The following is a 23,169-nucleotide window of genomic DNA, read 5'->3' as shown; positions in this document are numbered from 1 at the left end:
TATTTGGCTATAAATGTAATATACCAATTTGGTCTATAAGATAATTTATTTAACTATATATGTGACTAAGAATAATATTAAAATATGATTAAATCAAATAAGGTTATTTGAATTATCTATACTATATTAAAAGGGATATATAATCATCAGATAGGACGTCCACGTCAGCTTGAAAAATCGTCCAATAGGGAGCTGTTTTTTTCCACGTCACCATAGCTGAAATGAGGACTTTCGTATTGGATTTCTTAAAAACTTTATTGGTCCACCCAGCCCATCTAGATAAACCTGCTTTCTTCAAGCTTGGCGAGCCTCTCCCGACTCTTCCACTTCATCTTCTCCAATCTCTATCTTTTGTTTTTGCGTTATCTTCTCCTTCCTCGCTTCTCTCCCATGAGAAGCCTCTGTCTTTCCTCTCGATGTCCCTCTCCGTCTCCGAAGCTGCCGCTCCTCCTCCTTTGGCTTCAGCTATTCCTTTGCCTTTTATATCTTCCCTCGGAGATTTGATCTACCGCTTCCGTCGACAGTAGAAGATAAGAACTGTCAGGAGAAAGATGAAGATCAGAATTCCGCCGGCGGCGCTTCCAGCGATGATTCCGATTAGTTTCCCTGTGATCACAGATCTTCTTTATTTTTTTCTTATCCACCAATTTCTTGGCAATTTAGGAATTCAGAAACAGAATATTTCTTATGGCTATTTGTTCACCAATTTGGGAGGTCAGCCATTTGGTCAAGTCCCAGTTTTACTAGACGGACATCTAAAGTTGACTGGTAAGTTTTAGAAGTTTGATTACAACTAAACTGATACATTCTTTCGATTTTAGTTATTTTGATAGACATTTATTTTCCTCAGAATCCCGAGCCATATCACTATACATCGAGAGTGCTCATAGACATTTATTTTCCTCAAACTTTCCCTAATGACAACTTTGCAGCCTCATTTATCCTGAAGACAGGCAGCTCAGAATGTAAAAATTGAGGTCAACTGATGGGCGTCCATATGCTGCTGCTAGATTCCAAGGTATTTTCATTTACCCCTAATTTTATCTTTGTTGTTGGTCTGACTATATCTTCTATTCAAGCGTTTTCTTCTCAGGTTAAGCTTAGGTACGTTTTATGTGATCAGTTTGTTTGTGAAAGGTATGTGAGCTTACACCTCCAGTCACGGGCATATTAAAATTTACTCTCTTTTACATGTTTATCTAAACAGTTTTGCAAAGAGATTTCCGAAAACCCAATTCACTCTGCTCCAGTTGCAACCAAAGGCATAAGCGTCAATGAACCTGTAATATGGATGGTTTTGGGAGAGGTGATGCCCGACCGAAGCGTTGTTGGTTGGATTCTTAGGGATGTGAAGGGAGAAATGAAGTGTCTTAGAGGAGCCCCATCTGTTTCGAGGTCCTTTACTGACTTGTGAGATGAAGCAGAAGCATTGATATGATATGGAGTGTTATTTGTATACTTGGGCTATAAGAAATTCAGCATTTTACCACCTTGGCTCTGACCAATGTGAAGTTAGAGGTCAGCTGTTTCAAGGAAAGTGACGTCTCATAGTTCAATTTATACTTTTGTTGATTTTGGTGGAACGAATGGTGTTATTTTAATAATGCCGAGATCTGTTTGATGAATTTCTAGGAGGCTAGGAACACTGTCAAACAAGAGGGAGCCATTTACAAGATCAGTGGCTTTGATGTTGCAAGAAGCAACACCCACTTTAAACTGTCAGATTCAAACGTCCTCATTTACTTTAACAATCTTAAGAAGTTTTTTGAAATAACAACTCCACTTTTTAGATTTGGTGACTACAGACATCATATGGCATTAGCAAATACTAATACTCGGTTGCCAAGTAAATTGGTGTATTTTTATTGTCCCAAAAATTCGAGATTTATCATACAAAGTTTAACCTTTTGCTTTGTAGACATCCTAGGGTTTGTTGGTTTTACATATTTTTTGTTTACAATCTTCATCTACTCTTCACTACAGCTCTACAACGATGTGTCTTAGTGTTTTTTGACGAACTGTGTCATGCATCTTTTCTTTGATCGCCATCACGTCCATGTGCAGCAACATTTGCAAATCATGTAAACCTTATTAAACTATTACTTTGCACTCTTCTTTATTAACATAATGGCTCACATGTTTTAACGGCAATGGACAGGGAGGGAACGATTTTCCTGGAGATAAAACGCCTGGTGTCAAATATCTTCCCTGCAGCTGCTCTGATGGAGAAAGGTCAAATGGTAATGACCAGAGCAACGAAAGTGTGTAAACCCCTCGAACCTGTCGAGCCCATCCGGTGGAGCAGCTACAGTTGCAGAATACAATTGTGAGCAGACTATCATGATGAAGACCCGGTTCAAGTTGCAAGAAACACACTAAAGAAGGCACTCACCGAGTAATTGCTAAGGCTATCGAACTTGAGACCTCACTATTTCCCTTTTGCTTCATTGCAGTATTGTTTATAAAAAAAGAAATTCATAGTTTGTTTTGTTTCATGGACCATGTTTGCAACTTCTACCACAATTAAAACTTATTATTACTTATTACATTCACGTGTTTACAGATGTCTTCTAATCCTCTTAAGCTTCACTAAAGTGCCTTTTTTTAATCTCAGCTTATGGTTTCTTCAAATTTCTTATTCATTTCCACCATCTTAATTATATAATCTCTAAATGGAATAATAAAATAAATAGTAATTTTTGAAAAAATATAGTAAAATTTAATACTATTTTAAATTAAAATAAATTAAAATTTCAAAAGTTTGTTAAACTTTAAATAACCCTTTAAATTATTTGCTCACATGTAGGTACTATTTGGTACTTAATAAAATAAATTTCAAATGTTGTTTTCTCTGTATATTGTCCACATGGTACTTAATAGTATTCGAATATTCTCTAAATGAAAGATCAACTTTTTTTATGTTTAAATTTTAACTAAATTAATTTTGTTACGACTATCGGCTTTTTATTCTACTTTTATTGAATCAATTAGTCACAACTACTTATACGATTTCACTTTGAACTAAGCAACTTCACAACAAAATAATACTATATAGCCGATAACCACTATCAAACAGATAGGAAAAATATATCATTGTCTTTCAACATATTTTCATTTTCATATTTTTGAACATATTCTATTTACTAAGACCATAAAATAAACTGTAAATTCATATAATAAAAAAATATACGAACTCGGCGCGTAGCGCCGGAAAATACCACTAGTTTTCTTAATAAACTCATAGAGAGATATCAAAATGTACATCAAATAAGCAAACAAATAAAAGTTCATGTAGATATTATATCGAGAAACGAACTGTCTCAATTGCATTCTCGAAATGAGAAAAAATGTTCGTATAGATTCTGAAGTGTACAAGGGTTTAGTGTTAACATCATAGGAACTCTAAAACCCCAACATCATATAAACAGATTACTCTGTTAAAATGTTCGGTGTATAAAATTTGTTGACCAAAAACGTTTAGCCTTCCTCTCCATGTACATGTTCTTACTTTGGATTTTTCTCCTCAAGATGCAATTTTTTTGTGGATACTTGGGGTATCAGATGCATAATGTAGCTGTGGACCACTCATAATTTCCTGCAAAAGAGAAAAATATAGCTTAGAAACCAAAGGCATCTTCAAAAAAAATTCTAAAAAAGGTGTTTTGTTGATTCATACATGTAGTGAAGTCGTGGACAATGGACTTTTGATGTAGATATTATTATTCCGGTTCCTTGTAGGTCGTTTGCTTCCGCCAATGTTAGTGGGGAGCATGCTTTCTTCAGCTAGTGTCTTGAGTCTGTTAAGCTCAGGCAAAACAACATTCCCCAAGTCAGGTCTGTCTTTGCGTCTTAACTCAGCACACTGTACAGCAAGTTTGGCGGCAACCAAGGCCTCTTCGAGTGGCCAGTCAGGCACAGAAGGGTCTAACATCTCAGCGAAAGTTCTGTTTTCGATTGCTCTCTCGACGTGATAAGTCAAACCCATTGGTGGCTTAGCTGTAAGTATTTGCAAAAGCATAATCCCAAACGAGTAAATGTCTGATTTAGTCCCCAACATGCCGGTCTTCTGGTATTCTGGATCAATGTAACAGAATGTTCCAGCTGTTGACGTCATTCTATATTGAGTTGCAGTGTCAGCAACCGATGGAGGGACTAGCCTGGCCAAGCCAACATCAGAGATCTTGCTGACGTAATGCTGGTCAAGCAAAATGTTTCCTGGTTTAAGGTCACGGTGCACCAGAGGCTCCGGTTTCATCTGGTGGAGGAAATGAAGACCGGTTGCGATTTCAGCTGCTATGCGAAATCTTAGCTGCCAAGAAAGGGCTGGAGAGTTTCCTCGTCTGAAAAGACAGTCGTCTAAGCTACCGTTTGCCATGTATTCATAGACTAAACATCCGTATTCCGGACATGCTCCAAGTAGGAGAACCATGTTTGGATGTCTCATAGAGGTTAACACTTCAACCTCTTGCTGGAACTGAGACCTTCCCTGTGCTGCGTCTGGTCTTAGTACTTTTATTGCCACTTGAGTAAAATCCAGTGTTCCCTTGTAAACAGGACCATAGCCTCCTTCTCCAATCTTTCGACTCGGTGAAAAATCTTCAGTGGCTTCTTCAATCTCCTCAATTATATATTTTCTGTATATCAAATCAGTTGTTTTCACTACAGACTTGTTATTTTCCTCAATAATATGCTTTGTCTTTTGAGCTTCAAGTTCTGCTATTCTGTGAGCTGCTACTGTAGTTTCAATGGCTACTCTGCTCTTTTCTTTCTCACTCTCAGCCATTGCCATTGCTTCTTCCTTCGAAAGTCTTACCTCTTCGAGTTTACGTTCCTTATCTGCTTTCCACTTGTGTAACTCAGTAGCCTGAGCAGAGATGGATCAGATAATGAATAAGTTAGGTGTGAGATTGAATCAGAGTGAAATTAGTTTTAAACATACAAACATACTGCCTTCTTAGCAGAGATTGCTTCCTTGCATGCACTGTTATACATGTCCATTGTATGCTTTAGCTCCATTTTCAGCTTTCTCATCTCGGCTTCAATCTCATCCTGTCAGTTCTTGATTAATCAGTAGAAATTAAATTAAATTAAATTAAAAAGAACGTTTCTCATGCAAATGTGTGTGCATGCTTACTTGGGTAGATAGGGAACATGAAGGTCTCCCGGAGCTTGAAGAGAAGGCTGTATATGAAGAGCCAAGATCGATGGACTGCTTATCCGAAGAGGATGAGGTTGCAAAACTAATACGATTTTCTTCATAATCAGAGTTGACTGAGAGGCGGGGAACCTCAATATGGTCATCAAAGGAAGGGAACATAAGATCCACGCTTGGTCTTCCACTACTCACAAATGATATGTCGGAGTCTGTCATTGAGGGCTGGTATCTGCCTTCGTATCCTCTTCTCATAAAGGGAGACCTATTCAACATTATTGGTTCGGTCGCCTTTAGTTTAAACTATGGAAAAGAATGTAACAAGTTATATAGGAGGTGGTAACAAACTTACTTAATCTCTATCTGGATCTCGTCATGTATTCTATGCATTGTATGTTGCCTCCTTTCAACTGCATTTGATCACTAAGGTTAATAAAAAATCGTTTATAAAAAAAAACTATGTGATATTTAATTAGAACAGCAAACTTATTCACATATACCATTCATATTGCTCCGCATCGTGGAGTTGGGAAGTGAAGATGTTGCAGACTTCATGGAGGAGATTTTTCCTTTAGAGATTGCATAAACTGTACAGAAACTCGGTGCCCTTTTCATGACGGTGTTTGAAACATCCGCTGCTTTGAACCTTAAAAGATTCATTTTGGATGCACCGAGTACTAGAGTCTCGATTGCATTCTTTTGAACATAATCAAGTATTCCTTTAGCCGCACTTATGTCCTCCACAATCACGTCTTGGCAGAGGACCTGTTGTTACAAGAACAAGAAGAATGACTTAAAAATGAGCAGAAAAAGATAGCCAAAAAGGGGTGAAAACGCACGTCTTTTCTAGCACAATAGCAGCGGAATGGAAGAAACAATTCTGTCCCGTCATCGCCTGACCTATTTGGGTAAGACCCTGCAATTAACAACAACAGAAACATTAATTCAACTTCATGAAACAAAGGATTTAAAAATATCATTCATACCTGAATAGGGAAGAGAAGGGAACTGTTTGAGTTTGACGTGAAGAAGAATAAGAGTCTGGCCTTTGCTAACAAGGTTGTCTACCGTCCATTTCAATGCGTTCTGACTCTCTTTGTCTCTGTCGATGGCCAATGTAATGATTTCTTCTCTTTTCTCGCCGCTTTTCATCATTGTTTTTTCACTTCCCTTGTGTGTATGGTTGGTTTATGCAACAAACAGATACTTGATGTGTTTATATATAAATTGCAACTATGTTTGAATATGCTAATTTTAGCAAATACAGCCCAACAAATCTCTCTTTCTATGTGATCAAATATACAAAGAGTGAGTGAGTGCATCTAGGTGCACTATTCCTGATGTTACAGAACTTGTTGCGTCTCTGGGTTTGACCAGATACCAACAAATATTATCTGAAAATGAAACAAACTTGTTGTTTAGTTCAAATTCGGATTCATACATGTTGACTAAAAGCCTGCCAAGGAGAGAGACTGCCATGTTTGGGTTTAGCGTTTTGACAAATATAGACAGATGAGGGAATCATGTGTTCGGTTGATTATAGACGAAACAGAAAATTAAAAAAAGGGAATTGAGTAATGCTGTTGTATGATGTAATCTTAAAAGCACATCACAGGTCAGCAATTCAAGTTTCACCACAAACCTATTATTAGAATATGCTTTTGATGCAAATCCTTCTCTTTACCATTCATTTCGTCTCTCAGCTGTGTCTTCCAACTCAAGCTGTAACATTGTCTTCCTTCTCAAGAGGGTACGCGCCTCTAATGCAGGTGCGTTCCTTCGACGCCATGATGGTACCAGTAGTGTCTCTCCTCTTACTTTTCCTCCTATCCACACCCATCCATGGTCTTTCGGATTCCGAAGCAATCATCAGGTTTAAGAAATCTTTAGTTGTTGGCCAGCCAAATGCATTGGCCTCATGGGACGATAAAACTCCTCCCTGCACTTGGGCTGGTGTCTTGTGCAACAGAGGCTCTGTCTGGGGACTGCAAATGGAGAATTTGGAGCTTTCCGGTTCTATAGACATTGACGCATTGGCGGGTTTGACATCTTTGAGGACTTTAAGCTTCATGAACAACAAGTTTGGAGGACCACTCCCAGAGTTCAAGAAACTCTCTGCTCTCAAGTCGCTTTATCTGTCCAACAATCAATTCGAAGGAGAGATACCAATGAATGCTTTTGAAGGTATGGGGTGGCTGAAGAAGATCTATTTGGCCCAAAACAAGTTTACCGGTGAAATTCCAATATCCATGGCCACACTGCCAAAGCTTTTAGAACTGAGAGTTGATGGGAACCAATTCACTGGAAAAATACCAGAGTTTGAACACAAGCTCCACATGTTAAACCTTTCAAACAATGCATTTATAGGTCATATCCCTGAGAGTCTCAGCATGATGGATCCAAAGGTGTTCCAAGGTAACAAAGGCTTATGTGGAAAACCTCTAGAAACAGCATGTGATACACCTATCAATGAACTTCCTCCACAGCTTGAGGCACCACCAAAACCATCATCATCAAGGACACCTCTCGTCATAATGGCAGTGGTCACGGTGCTGATGGTAGTCATAATCATTGGCGTCATCATCTTGGTTAACCGGAAAAATAAGAATAAACAACCACCTTTGGGTTTGGAAACTAAACCATCAAGTCTACAGAAGAAAACTGGGATCAGAGAAGCAGACCAAAGCCGTAGAGATAGACAACAATCTAGCCATGGAAACGGCTCGCGCCGGGGTAAGAAGATGGATACATCAGGTGGAGGAGTGGAGAACACAAAGCTTTCATTCTTGAGGGAAGATAGGGAAAGATTTGAGCTTCAAGATTTGTTGAAGGCTTCGGCGGAGATACTTGGAAGTGGATGTTTTGGGGCATCCTATAAGGCAGTGCTATCAAGTGGAGTATCGATGGTTGTGAAGAGGTTCAAGCAGATGAATAATGAAGGGAGGGAAGAGTTTCAAGAGCACATGAATAGACTTGGGAGATTAAGACACAATAATCTGCTTCCCATTGTTGCTTATTACTATAGAAAAGAGGAAAAACTATTGGTATGTGATTTTGCTGAGAGAGGAAGTTTGGCTGTTAATCTTCATGGTAAGAATTTTTATTATTATTATTATGCTAAAGTTTTATTGTTGCTTAAGGAGTCAAGTTTTTGTTGTATTAGGTAATCAATCGTTAGGAACACCAAGTTTGGATTGGCCAACAAGATTGAAAGTTGTGAAAGGAGTGGCGAGGGGACTGTTATATCTCCACCAAGATCTACCTGGCCTAATGGCTCCACATGGTCATCTGAAATCCTCCAACGTTCTCCTCACCAAAAACTTTGAACCTCTTCTCACAGACTATGGCTTAATCCCTATGATCGACCAAATGAAGGCACAGGAACACATGGTGGCCTATAAATCCCCAGAGTATTTGCAACACCGACGTGTCACCAAGAAAACTGATGTATGGGGGCTTGGCATACTCATTTTGGAGATCCTAACCGGAAAATTCCCAGCCAATAACTTGCAAAATGGTAACAAGAATGAGGAGGATTTAGTAAGTTGGGTTAACTTGGGTTTCCAAGGGGTATGGGCGCCGAGTTTGTTTGATAAGGAGATGGGCAAGACAAGCCATTGTGAAGGACAGATTGTCAGTCTCTTGAAAATCGGTCTGAGCTGTTGTGAACCGGACGTGGAGAAAAGGTTGGAGATAGGAGCGGCCGTGGAGAAGATTGAGGAGTTGAAAGAGCAACAAGGGGATAGCGAAGACTTCTACTCAACGTATGTGAGTGAAACTGATGGAAGGTCATCTAAAGGAGCGTCAACCGAGAGCATCAACGTGTAGTAAACAAGAGACCAGCGGTCGCTTTTGTGCTGTGTAAAAAAAATGAAAAATCAAAAGATTTATGTACATTTCTATCTGTGGAACTGCTTTAGATCTAAGCTGGATCTGTGTTATTATAGCGCATAATGTATCTGCAACACAAATGTATGAATATTACACTTGATCATGACATGATTTCTTTCACATATTCATATATGCCATGGCATTGTAAACATACATGCTCATCGTCCAGGACTTAGGGAAAATAAACTAAATTCGCAACCATTAACCATGAGGTATCAATACAACTTAAAATGTATTAAAGCTATTCTCAAGAAATGAGAGAAGAATGAGGGTCAAAGTCAACATAACCAACATCGAAGAGACAGAGACCTTCAGATGGAGCCGGAGGAGCTGTGGCTCGTCTGCATGAAGCTTCTACAAGTTTTAACAATGCATCATTTTCCGCGCCAGCAGCAGCTTCTCGTATTGATGTTGCTACAAGAACTCGAACCATCTGAAAATCGGGGGTTGGTAGATTTTTAGGCCATGCAGACAATGGGATGAGGCTTAATAAAAGGCATAGAGAAAAATTACCTTCCGGAGAAATCGGTTAGCGACAAGCTCAACGCACATCACTCTCCTTCCTTCCACATACTCCTGTTAAAGAACGGCACTATTCATCTCATGTTGGAAGCATAATGTACTAAAAATGTTGAACAGCTAATATACAAGTTTACAACAGAAGAATACAAAGCTTTTAGCCAAGTCTGGAAGTGGCATTTTGAGAGCATAGAATATAAGACTTACAGGAGAGGGCAATCTAATCTCGGCTGCCCGTGCATGGTACATGAAGCATTCTGTAGGTGGACCTCTGCAACCGTCCAGAGAACACAAGTAAGAAACAGTTTAGACTACAAAAGTTATGCTTCAAATAACTAGAATAAGAGATGCCAGTAACAGTGACTTGTGTGAGCTCTTACTCGTTTCTTGCAGCTTTTAGATCACGAGCAAACATCTTGTAGGATAATAGTTTTCCTTGAAGCTGCTGTAAAAGTTGATCAACCTTGCTTACACTAAAGTCACTTGGTTTTGCTCCATCCACCTCTTCTGTTTCAAGCTCATCGTCCTTCTCGCCTACTCCTTCAGTATTCTCTTCACTTAAGAGCCCATTTCTTTGCTTTCCTAGGTTTTCATCAAAGATTAAGTTCTCACGATCTTTGCCACTCCCGCACGCATGATCCAAGGGAAAGATATACAAATAGCGCCTCCATTTTGCAGAAAAATTCGGATGAAATTCTCGGGAAACCTGTAGTTTCATTTCACAAAATGCGATTTAAACTTTCTTGTTTTTGCCATTAAAAGAAACAAGAAACAAAACTATACCTTGGAGACTGACACAACCCTAAGTTTCCCGGAAGCATCTTTATTGATAGCATCTTCTATATCAATGGGTTCAATGTCTTTTCTCCAGGTATCTAAGAGAAAATCTTAAAATTAGACAATCATCTCGTAATAACCTATTCTCACGAGCAAACAGATGCAAAGGTTCTTCTCTTACTTATTGAAACTAGATTGTTAAGAGTGTTGACGTACAGAAAGAACAAACTTGATTAAGAGCAGACACTCCTTTGTCGGTTCTTCCCGCAACAAGTACACGTCCTTCTAATGGTTTACATTTTTTCTTCAGAAGTTGGGCTTTCTTTTCATCCACAAATGCCCCCAGAGACTTCTCTACTACACTTTAGAAACCACAAGAGTCATTTTTTTCAGGAACATTTGATGCTTTGGCTTCTAAACTTCAATGCCTCATTTATGTTTTCACTGATTCTCAATATTAAAAAAATTGAAAAGATCATAAAGATACCTTACCTCTGAACAGTGTGCAAGTCAGGCTGTTTCTGCCATCCATCAAAGGAAGCTCCATTGTATGAAAGAAGTATCTTGAAGTTTACTCTTTCCCACCTCCCCGTCCTCCCATCTTTTCTACCGCAAGTCTCCAACTCAGTTTCAAGAGGCATCCCTTCTCTTTCCCCATCATCATGGGCCAAAATCTTCTGAAGCAGGAACAAAGGTTAATTAATTTAATTCATCTTTAAACATACTACTAGTAACTGGTAGCTAAAAGATACTAACATTGGGCTCAAACAAGTTCAGGACTGAAAGCTTTCTCGCCACTGCATTTGAGTAGAAATCAAGAACATGTTGCCATGGCCTATCATACATAAACCGGAATGTCTCTCTGCCAACATTGTTTTCTCAGTTCAGTGTCCACAAGAGTCAATCCTCGAGAACAACATAGCTAAACTGGTGACGAAAGATAATGATTAATTCAAACCTGGTGTTCCAGCGAGCTTTGCTGCAGGCATCTCCGTGGTGGTAATGAGCGTAGACTCTGCTCGCCATCACCGATATTGATTGACCTAGCCTGGTGTTGTTAGTACAATGTACGAGGAAAGCTTATATGGGTTTATTGTCATGATGATTGTTCGGGCTCACTCGGCCTCCAGACCGGCAAAGCCCATAAACGTTTAAGCCCAACTGTAATATAATTTATAAGTTTTTTTTAGGGGAGGGGAGAGGATTTGAGTTTTTCAGTATAATTCACTACTAGACTTTGATCCGCGCGCCTGCGCAGATGTATATTTTAAAAAATATGTTAATATTTTTTTTATGTAATTATTAGGATTTGGAAAAATGAATTCGAGGAATATAACCGATACCGATCCAAAAATATAGTACCAAACCTGAACATAAATTGATTAAATATTCTAATTATTCAACATTTTGTTATTTAGAGAACCGAATCTGATCCGAACCGAAGTATTTGGGTATCCGAATTTATCTAAAAATAGATTTATATACTTATATATATTAATTATTTTTAGATTTAACGTATATAAAACATCAAGAATGATACTTTTAAATTGATTTAAATACTTGAAAATATATATAGATAGTCAAAAGTAAATATCTGAAATAGTTAAAGTATACTCAAATCACCAAAAATACTTAAAATAATTATTGATTCTGTATCCAAAATTTTAAATCAAGCCAATTGATATGTTAAGCTTAAGTATTATGACATATGTTATTCAAATTTATACGTAATATATTATTTTATTTATACATTTTGAGAAATTTAAAATATATAATGATTTAAGACTTTAAAAATAATTTAAATTAGTTATCCAAACCCGAACCAAACTCGCAAAGATCCGAATCGAACTCAAACCAAAATTTAGAAACATTCTAATAAGGCTGAAATCTTTGACTCCGAAAACCCGAAATGCAAACCGATCAGAACCAAACCCGTATGGGTACCCAAAAGCCCATTCCTAGTCATTATTATATATTGTATTTTGTCATCATATAATTAATGGTATTTTATATGTACCATCATATAAGTAATCATATAATTAATAGTATTTTATACATACCATCATATAAATAATTACATATATTATATTTTTAAAACTTAATATGAAATATAAAAACCATAATTTGAGTTGGTATTTCAAACTGGGCTTTGTATTATATTTTTCTTATATATATTGACAATATTTTTTTATAATGGTTATTGAAAAATAGTTTAGTAAAAATCCATTTTTGAATATATGTATATTTTTGAACCAATTTTTAATATAAATCAACCTTGAATTATTTTATTGATTTGAAATATGTATATAAAGTTTAAATTTTGTTTTATGGTTAGTTTAGAAAAAAAAAATTTTAGGCAATTAGATTGATCCATTTTGGTATATTTTAAAATTGGCCTAGATAACTTTCAATTTTTTTAAAAAACATAAGCCCATTATTTTTTTTCTTAATACTACTATCCATGTTTCTAAACACTCCAAATTTTTTAATAGTCCTATTTAAGTCTCCAAACACTCCAATTTTGTACTTGAGTTTTAATAAGATAGATTAATAGTGTGTGTGACACTTCCACCGTTTTAAAATATTTAAGCGGTGGAAGCACCGTAACCTATTGATTAAGGTTTAAAAGTTTCTAAAGGAACAAGGTGAACTTTTCCTATTGCTAACATTCCATGGATTCACCTAACTCTAGGATTCGAACCCCAGACTCTACAATTTCTCGCAGATTACATGAAATCTAGGTTTCAAGTTCAGTAGAAGAACGGTTTATTAATGCAAAAAGAAAGGTTTAAAAGGAAACTTCAACATGGTGCAAGTAAATCTGGTCAGGAATAAATCTATATTGGACGGCTCAGATGATGCAGTTAGACGTAGATCTTCATAAGGCATGTAGTATTGTCGGTTGTCGATTGTCTATGTAATATTTCTCATAAATGTAATATCATAATAAATCAGGGTTAACAAAAAGATTTAAGTCTAAAAAATCAATTCAAAGCTATCGCGTTGCAAATATAAAGCTAATTTAAACTTTTGACAAAAATTCATTTTTCAATATGCTTTGATATTCTTTTATAAGCAACCTAAATTTTAAAATAATCAAATGTTGTAATTGAAAACAAATAATTTAAGAGAACACAACTTATTCTAAACAAAGCAAACATCTTACGGTTTGGATTTTGGCAAAATATGTTTTATATAAGAAGAATTCACATTTGTAATTTGAAATATAATTCATTAATGATTAAAAATAAAGTACATTCACTAATTCACATTTCCACATTTGGTTTGTTAATGCATTAATCAAGAGTATTGAAATAATATCGCGATATCTCTAGTTTCAATATTAGAACAAGAATGACTTTGATCTTAAAATAATATTATTTAAACTAGAATATAAATTTTTAATTTTTTGGATAGGTCCTAATCCAGATGTGTTTAAGCTGAAAACAATTATAGGTTAATTAGGCTTAACCTGAACAACCCAGTTTCCGGGTTTGTATAACTAAATTAAGAAGCAATATACTACAAGAAAACATATGTTTAGTGATGATATAAGCCGTAACTCAATATTCAACGTAATTTTGTGAGTTTGCGACGTTTAGTAAGAAATTCATCATAATATATTTGTCTTAAATCAGACCTAAAGTTACAAGGCTTGTATTTATCTCTAGACTAGAGGTATTCCTTTGTCACCCTTGTATCTGAATCTTTATGCATATACATCCAACTTCGCAACTCATAGATATTGCCATCAGATGCAATTTTTTGGTTTTCTCTCTTCAAGTGTTTTCTAGTTTTATTTTTTGTGTGTGTGTTCATTATGAAGATAGAGTGGCATATTTATAGAATTTTCTCGAGTTGTTAAGGTGAAATTTTAACAACAAATTAATAACAAATGGGTTTTCCAAATCTTTTACAAGGGTATAACAACTAATTTTCGACGATTTTTTTTTTGTACACCACCAAGCACACACATAGTAAACATGTTTTCACATACCATCTAACTTATATTCGTTGATTTTTCATTAATATGTTGTAAAGTAGTTGGCCGTAAATTACTCTTTATAAAGCAACAAAATTACGACGAATGACATAAGTCCTTGTTAAAGTGCCGTAACGTTACTTAAATGTTATGATGAATTATTTATGTAGGCAACTTACGACTCAATTACGATGAATTGTTTTTCATAAAATTTTAGTAAATTTAACATAACGTAATGATGATAATTTTTCATCGTTAATTGCATATTTTCTTATAATATAGTTTATTAGTCCAGGTGGCTTTGGCATCCATTCTTTAAGGGTTGGTTTGGCATAAAAGCTTTGGCTCTTATTGGCATGTAGAAAATTTACATTTACAAATTATTGTTATTGTTAATGCTTCTTAATTACTATGTCTGCTTTAATTTATTTGATTGTTAGAAAAAACTTTGCATAGTATATTATCATTCCACTATTATAGATAAAAATGTATACCACTACTTCATTGATTTACTCCTTTTGAATTAACAGAAACTTCAGAAAAACATTTCTCCCAAAATATTGAAATAAATAATGTATTATAAGGTTATAATGGGATTTTTATTTGCTTATTTAATTAGTGTGTAAAATCCTAAACACCAGATAAATTGAAAATGGAAAAATGATGATTTTTTTTAGTACAAGACATTAGTTTAAAAGTGATTGGAATTGTGTGGATGGGATGGTTTAAACCTTATGTATCATCTATATCACATTTTTTTCATTTTACAAACAACTAAAATATGTATATATGGTAGGTCTGGACATTCGGACCAGTCGGATTCAGATCAGGTATGGTCTATTTGGATCAGGGTTTCTAGCTCTGGGCTACTTGGGTCAGTTCCTTTGGATAGAGGAATTTTGGACCTGACCAGGTACTTGTAAATATTTTGTTCGGTTTTGAGTAAAATATTTCCGGTCGGTTCCAGTTGGAATTTTTGGGTCCAGATAAAATGCATAGGGCTATTGAATTGGATATTAAAATATAGAAAATAAAAGTATAATTTATATATTAAAAAAATATTAATGCTTCTGAAAACAATGAAACAAAAGAAAAAAACAAGAGAAAAATGTCGACTGGACAATAATTAAAATAAATAAGAAAATGGATGAGAAATTCCTAAGAAAGAGAGAAATGAGAAAATGAAATAAAAGTTAGTATTTTGAAATGTATTTTTTAACTTTAAAAAAAAGTGCTTCAATAATTTTCAAGTGCCTCAAAATGTAAAACATAGGTTATAAAGTGTCTAAGAATATAAACCCATCTACTCCTTTAGTTAAGTAGCAATGGAGTGGTTTAGACTAGAAATGTTGAAATTAAATAGGTATAGTATATTTGAACTTGATGGATTTTGATATAAATTGTATACAAAATAAAATAAAGAAAAGGCATAAGAAGTCTATTCTTATCTCTCAGTCCCTCGCTGGTAAGGAGAGGCTCACATATCATTCACTTTGTATTATATCACAATAGAGTGGTCCTCTAAAGTTTGTATATGCAACTTGCTCAGCTAAATATCTCTCTCTCTCTCTCCCCCCCCCCCCCCCCCCCCCCCACAATTCTCTTAAGTTGAGTTCGTGAGTAGAAATTGGAGAAGGAAAACATGAAGATCCTGGTTATATTTTTCCACAGCTTTCTTGAACTTTCTTTTTCATTTCCCTTATTTTAGAGCCAAAATAACTAAAAATCTCTAACATTTAACACTCTAGAAAAAAAAAAGCTCAAGAAAGCTGTGGGAAAACATGACAATTCAGGGTTTTCTTCATTGATTCAAGTGTCAGGTTCTTTTAAAGGCACTAATTTTTCATAATTTGAAGGTATGTTTACGCTCACCCTTTTCCTCCAAAATTAAAGACAATTTTTATGAACATGAGTGTTATGTATGTGGATCGTAACTTGGTACCTTCAAGTAGGATCTGTTTACTGGACAGTCTGTTTGTCTCAAATGAAGGATACATATATATGGGCATCCAATATTTTGTACATAATGCTAAGTTCTCATTTCCCGTAAATTATTTTCTTAAATTTTGAATTAAATGTAAAATTTAATCAAATAAAAGCATTTTTACAAGTATTGCAGCCATTTGTTCCAATTTTGAGTTTAAGTTTGGGGTTAATTCTTTCTGAAGATCTCTAGTCAGGACATTGATTATTTGTCTTTCTTATTATTAATTCTAGGTTTCCCCTTAAACCATTATGATATTATACTCTTTGAAATGTCTGTATATGAATATGAGGAACGAATCTTCTCTGAATTTTGTTTTTGGAGTTGATCTGAATTGCTTTCAACAAAGAAGAAGAAGAAAGCTTCCGTGGTTTCCTGTTCTGTATAGATGAGCTTTGTACATTTCTGTTGATAAAAGTTTTACCTGACGTCATTCTAACTACTCCACCTCATAAGTAATGTATGATGGTTACTGCTTTTGGGGTCAATTTGATATGTATGCACATGTCCTCCCATGTGATTTGTCTTTTCATTTACATATAAACGTATCGTTGTATATACTAGTATAAGCGCGGGTGTTTTTATTATTCGCATATGATACTTGCACAACATCCAAACTGTGTATACCTGATCATATGATACTTGGACATCATCAAAATTGTGTGTAAATACCTCCTGTATACGTGTAATCAGATGTAGAATTGTACATAAATACATATATGTGCATGCATTACATAGATGCACTAAGAAATGGGCCTTTCACGAAGAGAAGGAATTGTCAATGTAATTTAAACTTGAACTCCCTTTTCCTTTAATCAAACTAAAATGGGAAAACTTCATAAATATATTATATACCCCCAATAAAGTTTTTGATATCTAAACATTTTTACTATCAAGTTTAATACTAAAACTCAAGTTAAAACTTACATTCCAAAGCTTAAGAATATCCAAAATTTAATTACTTTTATGTCTAAAACTTATAATTAAATTAGAAATTTATAATTTTTCGTGAACTTTGGATAAAATATACGAGGGAAAAATAAAAAGATGTTGAAAAATAAGTTTGGTAAACAGTTAAAAATATATAAGGGCAAAAACTGATAAGCTGAACATGAGGCATGAGTAGTATATTTTTTTAACAGTTACATCGTACTTGATTCCGAGATTGTTTCTTACACATGTGTAAAAAGGAATACTGATAATAACTGAAGAATGAGATCTTAATTATGTATAGTGATTATGAATTATTCAAAATGGTATAGGGTTTTTGTCCTTTTACTTATTTATGATAAAACCAGATCTGAGGGTGATCGCGTTGTTGTGGGTCTTGTTTGTTTTTCACTGATTCCAAAACATTTTGACGTGGAAATTGTTTGATTGGCTAATAGAAAGGATATGTGAGGGAGAGAGAAGATGGCCAACGCCTTGAAAGTGAAGCTTTTGTCAGTTTATGATCAGTAAGGGAACCTATAGATTCCGATTTCCTTCTTGGATCGACGTAACATTCACTTTATTCAATATTCATTTAGAACGTTGATGCTCGAATGTTACTTACGGAAAGGTTAGCATTGGGAATTCATATGTATCACAAGAAGAAATAGCCTTCCTAAACAATTGGTGATATGGCACGCTAGGCATTAGGGTAATTCGAAGGACTTCAGGATCGCAAATTGCTAGGACTTTAAAAACCCAAAACAAAACAAAACGTGACAACAATGGATGTATGCTTTATTTTGTTAAATAACACAAATCATCGAAATTGATCTTCACAAAAATGTGATTGTGCAATACACTAGGCATTAGAGCAATTCTTTAAAATTCAAGATCGTAATCAGAGAATCGAAACAGATAAATCATTAAAAACTATTTTCACATTAGATCTGTTCTTTTGCGGGACGCAGCGTCGGCGGCGAAAACCAAAATCTAATGAACAAAACAGAGAAATGTAAATGCAGCTTCCTTATATATTTAGTGCCGGCGACTGTCGCAAGTAATCTTTTCGGTGTTTTCTTTGCTGCTGTCTCCCGTGCAATCTTGACGTGTGGCTTGCGTCAATCTTTGAACTCTGTATTTTAATTTATTGCTGACATGTCTTTTTAAATTTTTCTATATTTTAGTGACGCACTGCGTCCGGCAAAAGAACATGGCTATTAGCTCTGTTCTTTTACAAGACGCTGCGTCAGCGGCTTGCGGCCAATTATACAACTGATTTCTTGTTCACGCATCTAGAGGAGTAACACCGGCAGCAGTGTTTTTGCCTATCAAAATAGATGCAGCTTTCATTTAGTTGCCGTTACTTTTAACATCGTCTGTGACAGCACCGGAAACCTTCGCAAAAGTAATTGCAGCGTCAGCTTGAATAATTTTTCACCATCTTTTTGTTTATTTGATGTTTAGTTTTTGGCCGCAAGCCGCTGCATCCGCGTCTTCGAAAAGAACAGAGCTATTGTAATACTGAATGAAACATGTAAGATTCGTACATAGGAGGGGCTATGAGTCCATAGTTTGGTGACTAGGATTTCAAGGTTTTCCGTTTCTCTAAGGCAGCTTGCTGGCGCCGCCTAAGGGTTTCCGATGGAGGTTCCAGGTAACTCAGAATTATTAGAGCATGTCTATGGCAGTCTCTTAAGACCATCTCCAATAGTTTCCCTCATTTTTTTCTCAAAATGATGTAAACTCATAATGAAGTTGTGATTTGCTCCAATGGTTCCCCTCATTTTCTCCCTCAATTCTTATTATATTCATTTTTCAACTTTTTATTTATTGCAAATAACACCTTTTATTTTATAAGATTTTAGACTATACTCATTTATTTTTAAATTCTACAATTTAACCAAACTTTAGCTTATAAAAAACAAATATTTATTACATTAATAAAGTTACATAACAACATACAAAGTAATTGTAGAATTTTACTTAAACAATACTATTATTATATTTTTTCCACTTTGTATTAGTTATATATCTCGATGGTATTGTTTTCTATTTTATTTTCTTTTAATTATATATTATAATTTATAAAATTATAAGTTATATTTTAATAACTAATTATTAGTAATTATATTTTAAAAAGTTTAATTAGTATATACATATTGGATATAAAGTTATAAAAATTATGTTTAATATTAATGTTTTGTTTATGCATAAAATAAAGATTGTCAAAAGTAAAGAACTATTATGTAAATAAAAAAAGCTTGACATCAAAATGAGGCTGTGAATAGTGTTCCCTCAAATTTGAGGGAATACTGTTCATATCCCCATTTTTTTCCCTCAACATGAAGTACCATTGGAGATGGATTTCCTTCATTTTTGATATTTTTCTTCATTTTGATGCACTATTGGAGATGCTCTAAATCTTGTTTAGGGTATTTTGTAATTAAAAAAAAAAAAAAACTAATTACTTAAGGCACAACTCCTAATTAAGGGTTTAAAAAACTGACTCTTGCTTAACACGTGTAGGAAGGGGATTGGAATTGTGATTTTGGGAGAAGAGGAAAAGACGCAGTCGACGAAGTCTTCGACGTCTCCGAACTCTATGTTCTCTCATGGATTCAATTCCTGCTTTCTTCTTCTTCTTCTTCTTCTTCTTCTTCTTCTGTGTTTATGAGACCTCAACGCTTGAGTCCCTCTCTCTTGCTCTCTCTTCTTTAACCTTTACACAACTCTGATTATCAATTTCTCCTGCGCGCTCGTGATTTCTTCTTCACTGTACGTTGTTTTCTTCCTTGATCTTCTCCATTGATTCGAGTTCTCGATTATGAGATTAAACTGCAATTTTCTTTGCTTTTAGATTTTGCAATTTGCTATTAAAATCTGAATTTATTGGGTAAGCGAAAGCCGGAAGATGGTTTGGGAACCGAACCGTTTCTGAAGATAGATAAAGAAAAATTTGAGGAGATGGAGATCGAAGCAAGGGTTGAGTTGTTGTCTGATGAGGCTAATTTTCTGTAAGTTTGAATATTTTGTATTTATGCTTTATGTTCTTCAGTTAAGCATCTTGGTTTTTATTATGGCCAGGTGACAGTGGAGACCGAACCTATTCTGAAGGGAATTAGGGAGGAGAAGGAGACAGCGAAAGGATTTTCTGATGAGATCAAAGGAAGGGTAGAATTGTTGGAGAATGAGGCTAATTTAATCTCAGTGGAAGGACTTGATGAAGGTCCTGAGGAAGCTGCCGTAAGTATATTTTAATGTTTGTTGTATATTTTAATTCAATTAAGAATCTTCTTGTCATCTCAAAATCTTGTTCCAATTGCTAACAGGAGACCTCTTCTTGTATGCAATTGAAGAAGGCATTTACCACTTTTTTTAATTCAAATAAAAGTAAAATTTTCAAGTTGCTTTGGTTTAAGTTGTATCTTTGTTGTTTTGTTTCTGCTTAAGTAAATTGAGTTTAAGTTTAAGTTTCTGTTTGTTTAAGTTCTGTGTTTGTTGTTCTGGTTATGTAATGTTTCTCTTCAGAAGTGTATTCTGTTTCTCTTTATGTTTCTGTTTCAAAAGCATTGGGAGGGAGAAGATGAAGCTTCTGTTTCGGTTTCTGTTTCAGAAGCAGATGAGTCTTGGACGCAAAGCAAACCAGGTGAGTAGTTATGGTATGTGTGTAATTAATATATGTTATGGTATGTGTGTAAAGAAAGGGCAGAACAGAGAAGATCACGGATGAGAGAGTTTTGTATGGTTGTGTGTCACAGAGAGTTTTGTATGCTTGTGTTATCATTTTGTATGCTTGTGTGTCACAGAGAGTTCTTGGTTATGGTTAAATGTTCCTGGTGTTGATCTTGTTCTGTTTTCTCATTGTTTCAAATGTTCCTGGTGTTGATCTTGTTCTCTTTTGGTCATTGTTTCAAATGTTCATGTTGATCTTGTTCATGCTAAAATGTTTAAATTTATCTTGTAATGCAGGTCTTGTATTCACGACAAAGAGGTCAGGTCTTGTATTCATATATCAGGATCACTCTCTCTTCAAAGAACGTCAAGAATGGCTCGGGAAAGGTGTGTGTTTCGATGATCTTAACCTTGTGTCTGTTGTAGTCTTGTGTGTGTGTTGTAGTCTAGTGTCAATAAAAACATGTTTAATAAATTTTCTTTTTAAGAACTCTTACCTTAAGAAACTACCAATGAAGGACTAATTTTAGGTGTTTCTTAACATAATCTCTTAACTCAATTTTAATACTAAAATATTGCCTAAGAACCCACTTAGGGGTTATTGCAATGAACATGCTTTTAGCGGAGGGCTCTCAACCTCCTAAGACTCTAGCGAGGTGATTGGGTTCGTGAGTTTAAGGGGATACGAAAATTTTGAAGAAATATGAAGTAGATACCATGATGAAATATGGAGTGGGTTCCATTAACGTACGCAACGAAGTAATCAAAGACCCTTCTCCCTAAAGGGAAGATTTCTCACGGGAAAGTTTTCGGAGAAGGCATTCCATATTGCTAAAATCCATGCTATACTAAATAAGATATGGTCCATGGGGGATAAGTCTCATATGGTCGAAGTATTTGTGATAAACTCCAATACTATAAAGTTCGAATGTCAAAACACTGACGCCAGAAGCCGTATTCTTCATCGGGGCATGTGGAATTTGACAGGTATTCCGGTCGTAATGTCTAAGTAGACACCATTCATTCCAGAAGAGAACAAATCAGAGGCTGTGAGTCACTTTAATACGCCTACAGGAAACACTGGCATTGACGATTAGGAGATAAACAACTTGATGAATTTTGAATGCGACGATACGGATAAACAGGTTCTTATGCGATATGTCTTTGAAGAGGAGATCATATATGTGTTGTTTGGCATGGCTGAGTGATATATCCCCAAGTCTAGATGGATTTACATGTGAATTTTATAAAGCTTGTTGGCCAGTTATGAAGAAGGATTTTGTGGTGGCAATTAGATCTGTTATTAGGTTTGGTGCACAATTGATATACCATAGATTTTATCATTTTTATTTCATGGTATAATTTATTTATAGTTTTTATTATGCATTTCCAATCTATTTTAGGGTATTTTCAGGTTTAGGTAAATTTTGGTAAACTTTGGAGATTTTGGAGTTTTTTGGAGTTTTTTGAGATATAGAATTGCACAGAAGCGTCAGAAGTTTAGCAATAGATGGAGGACTTCCCACGGTGCGTTTGAGCTGATATGTTGACACATAATAGACCTTTGAGTTAGCTTTCCAGTGACACCGGCTTGAGGTCAAACAAGATCCTGGATAGAAAGTTATGCAAGAGTGGTCTGCATGACGTGCAAGCTGAAGCTGTCAAAAATTCAAGTTGATGAAGGGCGTCGACCGACACTACCTGAGAATCGAACAACGCCCATCCTGATCAGTGCCCGGCAAGTTCTTACCAACTTTAAGAATTGCAGTTTGATCCAGAAGTTTCTTTTTTTTTTTTACAAAAATAGTCTCTCACGTGTTTTTAACATATATTATGTATTGTTAAACTATTGTTGACGACTAAGCTTTACTTTTTCTTGGAGAGAAGATCATGGGCCTGTTTGTTTCTCCATCTGGCTGAGTCATTTGGACGAAGATGAGAGTTTTGTTTGTTTAGGCACTAAAAGTGCAACTCATTCAAATTGATCATCCGGATGACTTTTGGAAACTTAGGCTTAATTTTAAAGTTCATTCAGCTGAACCAATTTGGATCATTTGAATGGAGATGGTTCATTCAAAATGGTATAATGTCTATTATGCCCCTAATGTAATTTACAAAAACAAACTTAAACACAATATCATTTTGTCACATACAAAACCTGACAAAACTACAAAAATATGTTTTTCCGTGAAAACCTAAAAAATATTTTTTTCACGCCAAATTCCAAAAACGCAATTTCCCGCCAAAATTGCAAAAAAT

The 23,169-nt window shown here is 35.3% G+C and overlaps 3 protein-coding genes, 2 long non-coding RNA genes and 1 other non-coding gene across 20 annotated transcripts; 4 read left to right on the top strand and 2 right to left on the bottom strand.

The window, feature by feature from the left end:
- The first annotated feature begins 292 nt into the window (after nt 1-292).
- LOC103869718 lies at nt 293-2,558 on the top strand. 2 transcript variants are annotated; one of them, XR_004449873.1, is made up of 5 exons: nt 293-768; nt 851-1,018; nt 1,208-1,718; nt 1,984-2,081; nt 2,159-2,558. It is a non-coding gene; the product is annotated as an uncharacterized LOC103869718 (long non-coding RNA). The 2 variants fall into 2 exon arrangements; XR_004449872.1 differs by having other exon boundaries at nt 297-768; nt 933-1,018.
- Nucleotides 2,559-3,075: 517 nt separating this feature from the next.
- LOC103833710 (U-box domain-containing protein 35) lies at nt 3,076-6,308 on the bottom strand. Its single transcript, XM_033276408.1, has 7 exons — nt 6,139-6,308; nt 5,992-6,068; nt 5,653-5,917; nt 5,505-5,562; nt 5,135-5,402; nt 4,948-5,049; nt 3,076-4,864 (listed from the first exon to the last, which is right to left on the bottom strand). The coding sequence occupies exons 1-7, from the start codon at nt 6,305-6,307 to the stop codon at nt 3,671-3,673; spliced, it is 2,133 nt and encodes a 710-aa protein (XP_033132299.1). The 5' UTR covers nt 6,308; the 3' UTR covers nt 3,076-3,670.
- Nucleotides 6,309-6,751: 443 nt separating this feature from the next.
- Nucleotides 6,752-9,163, top strand: LOC103833709 (pollen receptor-like kinase 1). Its single transcript, XM_009109778.3, has 2 exons — nt 6,752-8,242; nt 8,316-9,163. Exons 1-2 carry the CDS (start codon nt 6,808-6,810, stop codon nt 8,978-8,980), a joined length of 2,100 nt encoding a protein of 699 aa, XP_009108026.1. The 5' UTR covers nt 6,752-6,807; the 3' UTR covers nt 8,981-9,163.
- Nucleotides 9,068-11,429, bottom strand: LOC103833708 (tRNA pseudouridine synthase A). 2 transcript variants are annotated; one of them, XM_009109776.3, is made up of 9 exons: nt 11,298-11,429; nt 11,096-11,201; nt 10,832-11,016; nt 10,556-10,701; nt 10,346-10,437; nt 9,943-10,268; nt 9,770-9,833; nt 9,557-9,619; nt 9,068-9,476 (listed from the first exon to the last, which is right to left on the bottom strand). In XM_009109776.3, exons 1-9 carry the CDS (start codon nt 11,363-11,365, stop codon nt 9,291-9,293), a joined length of 1,236 nt encoding a protein of 411 aa, XP_009108024.1. In that variant the 5' UTR covers nt 11,366-11,429; the 3' UTR covers nt 9,068-9,290. The 2 variants fall into 2 exon arrangements, with proteins under 2 accessions (XP_009108024.1, XP_009108025.1); XM_009109777.3 differs by having other exon boundaries at nt 10,832-11,013; nt 11,298-11,423.
- Nucleotides 11,430-14,032: 2,603 nt separating this feature from the next.
- LOC117127103 lies at nt 14,033-22,796 on the top strand. 13 transcript variants are annotated; one of them, XR_004449860.1, is made up of 7 exons: nt 15,909-20,013; nt 20,096-20,252; nt 20,323-20,884; nt 21,208-21,297; nt 21,898-22,055; nt 22,325-22,330; nt 22,398-22,796. It is a non-coding gene; the product is annotated as an uncharacterized LOC117127103 (long non-coding RNA). The 13 variants fall into 13 exon arrangements; XR_004449859.1 differs by having other exon boundaries at nt 22,325-22,796; XR_004449861.1 differs by lacking the exon at nt 21,898-22,055 and having other exon boundaries at nt 15,912-20,013; nt 22,407-22,796.
- MIR396 (microRNA MIR396) lies at nt 15,963-16,124 on the top strand. The gene has a single exon (NR_128650.1). It is a non-coding gene; the product is annotated as a microRNA MIR396 (primary transcript).
- Nucleotides 22,797-23,169: the final 373 nt, after the last annotated feature.

Source organism: Brassica rapa, chromosome A08, assembly GCF_000309985.2.
Source record: "Brassica rapa cultivar Chiifu-401-42 chromosome A08, CAAS_Brap_v3.01, whole genome shotgun sequence".
Taxonomy (NCBI): Eukaryota; Viridiplantae; Streptophyta; class Magnoliopsida; order Brassicales; family Brassicaceae; genus Brassica; species Brassica rapa.
Note: the sequence above shows the minus strand (reverse complement) of the source record. Positions and strands in the feature narration are given on the sequence as shown.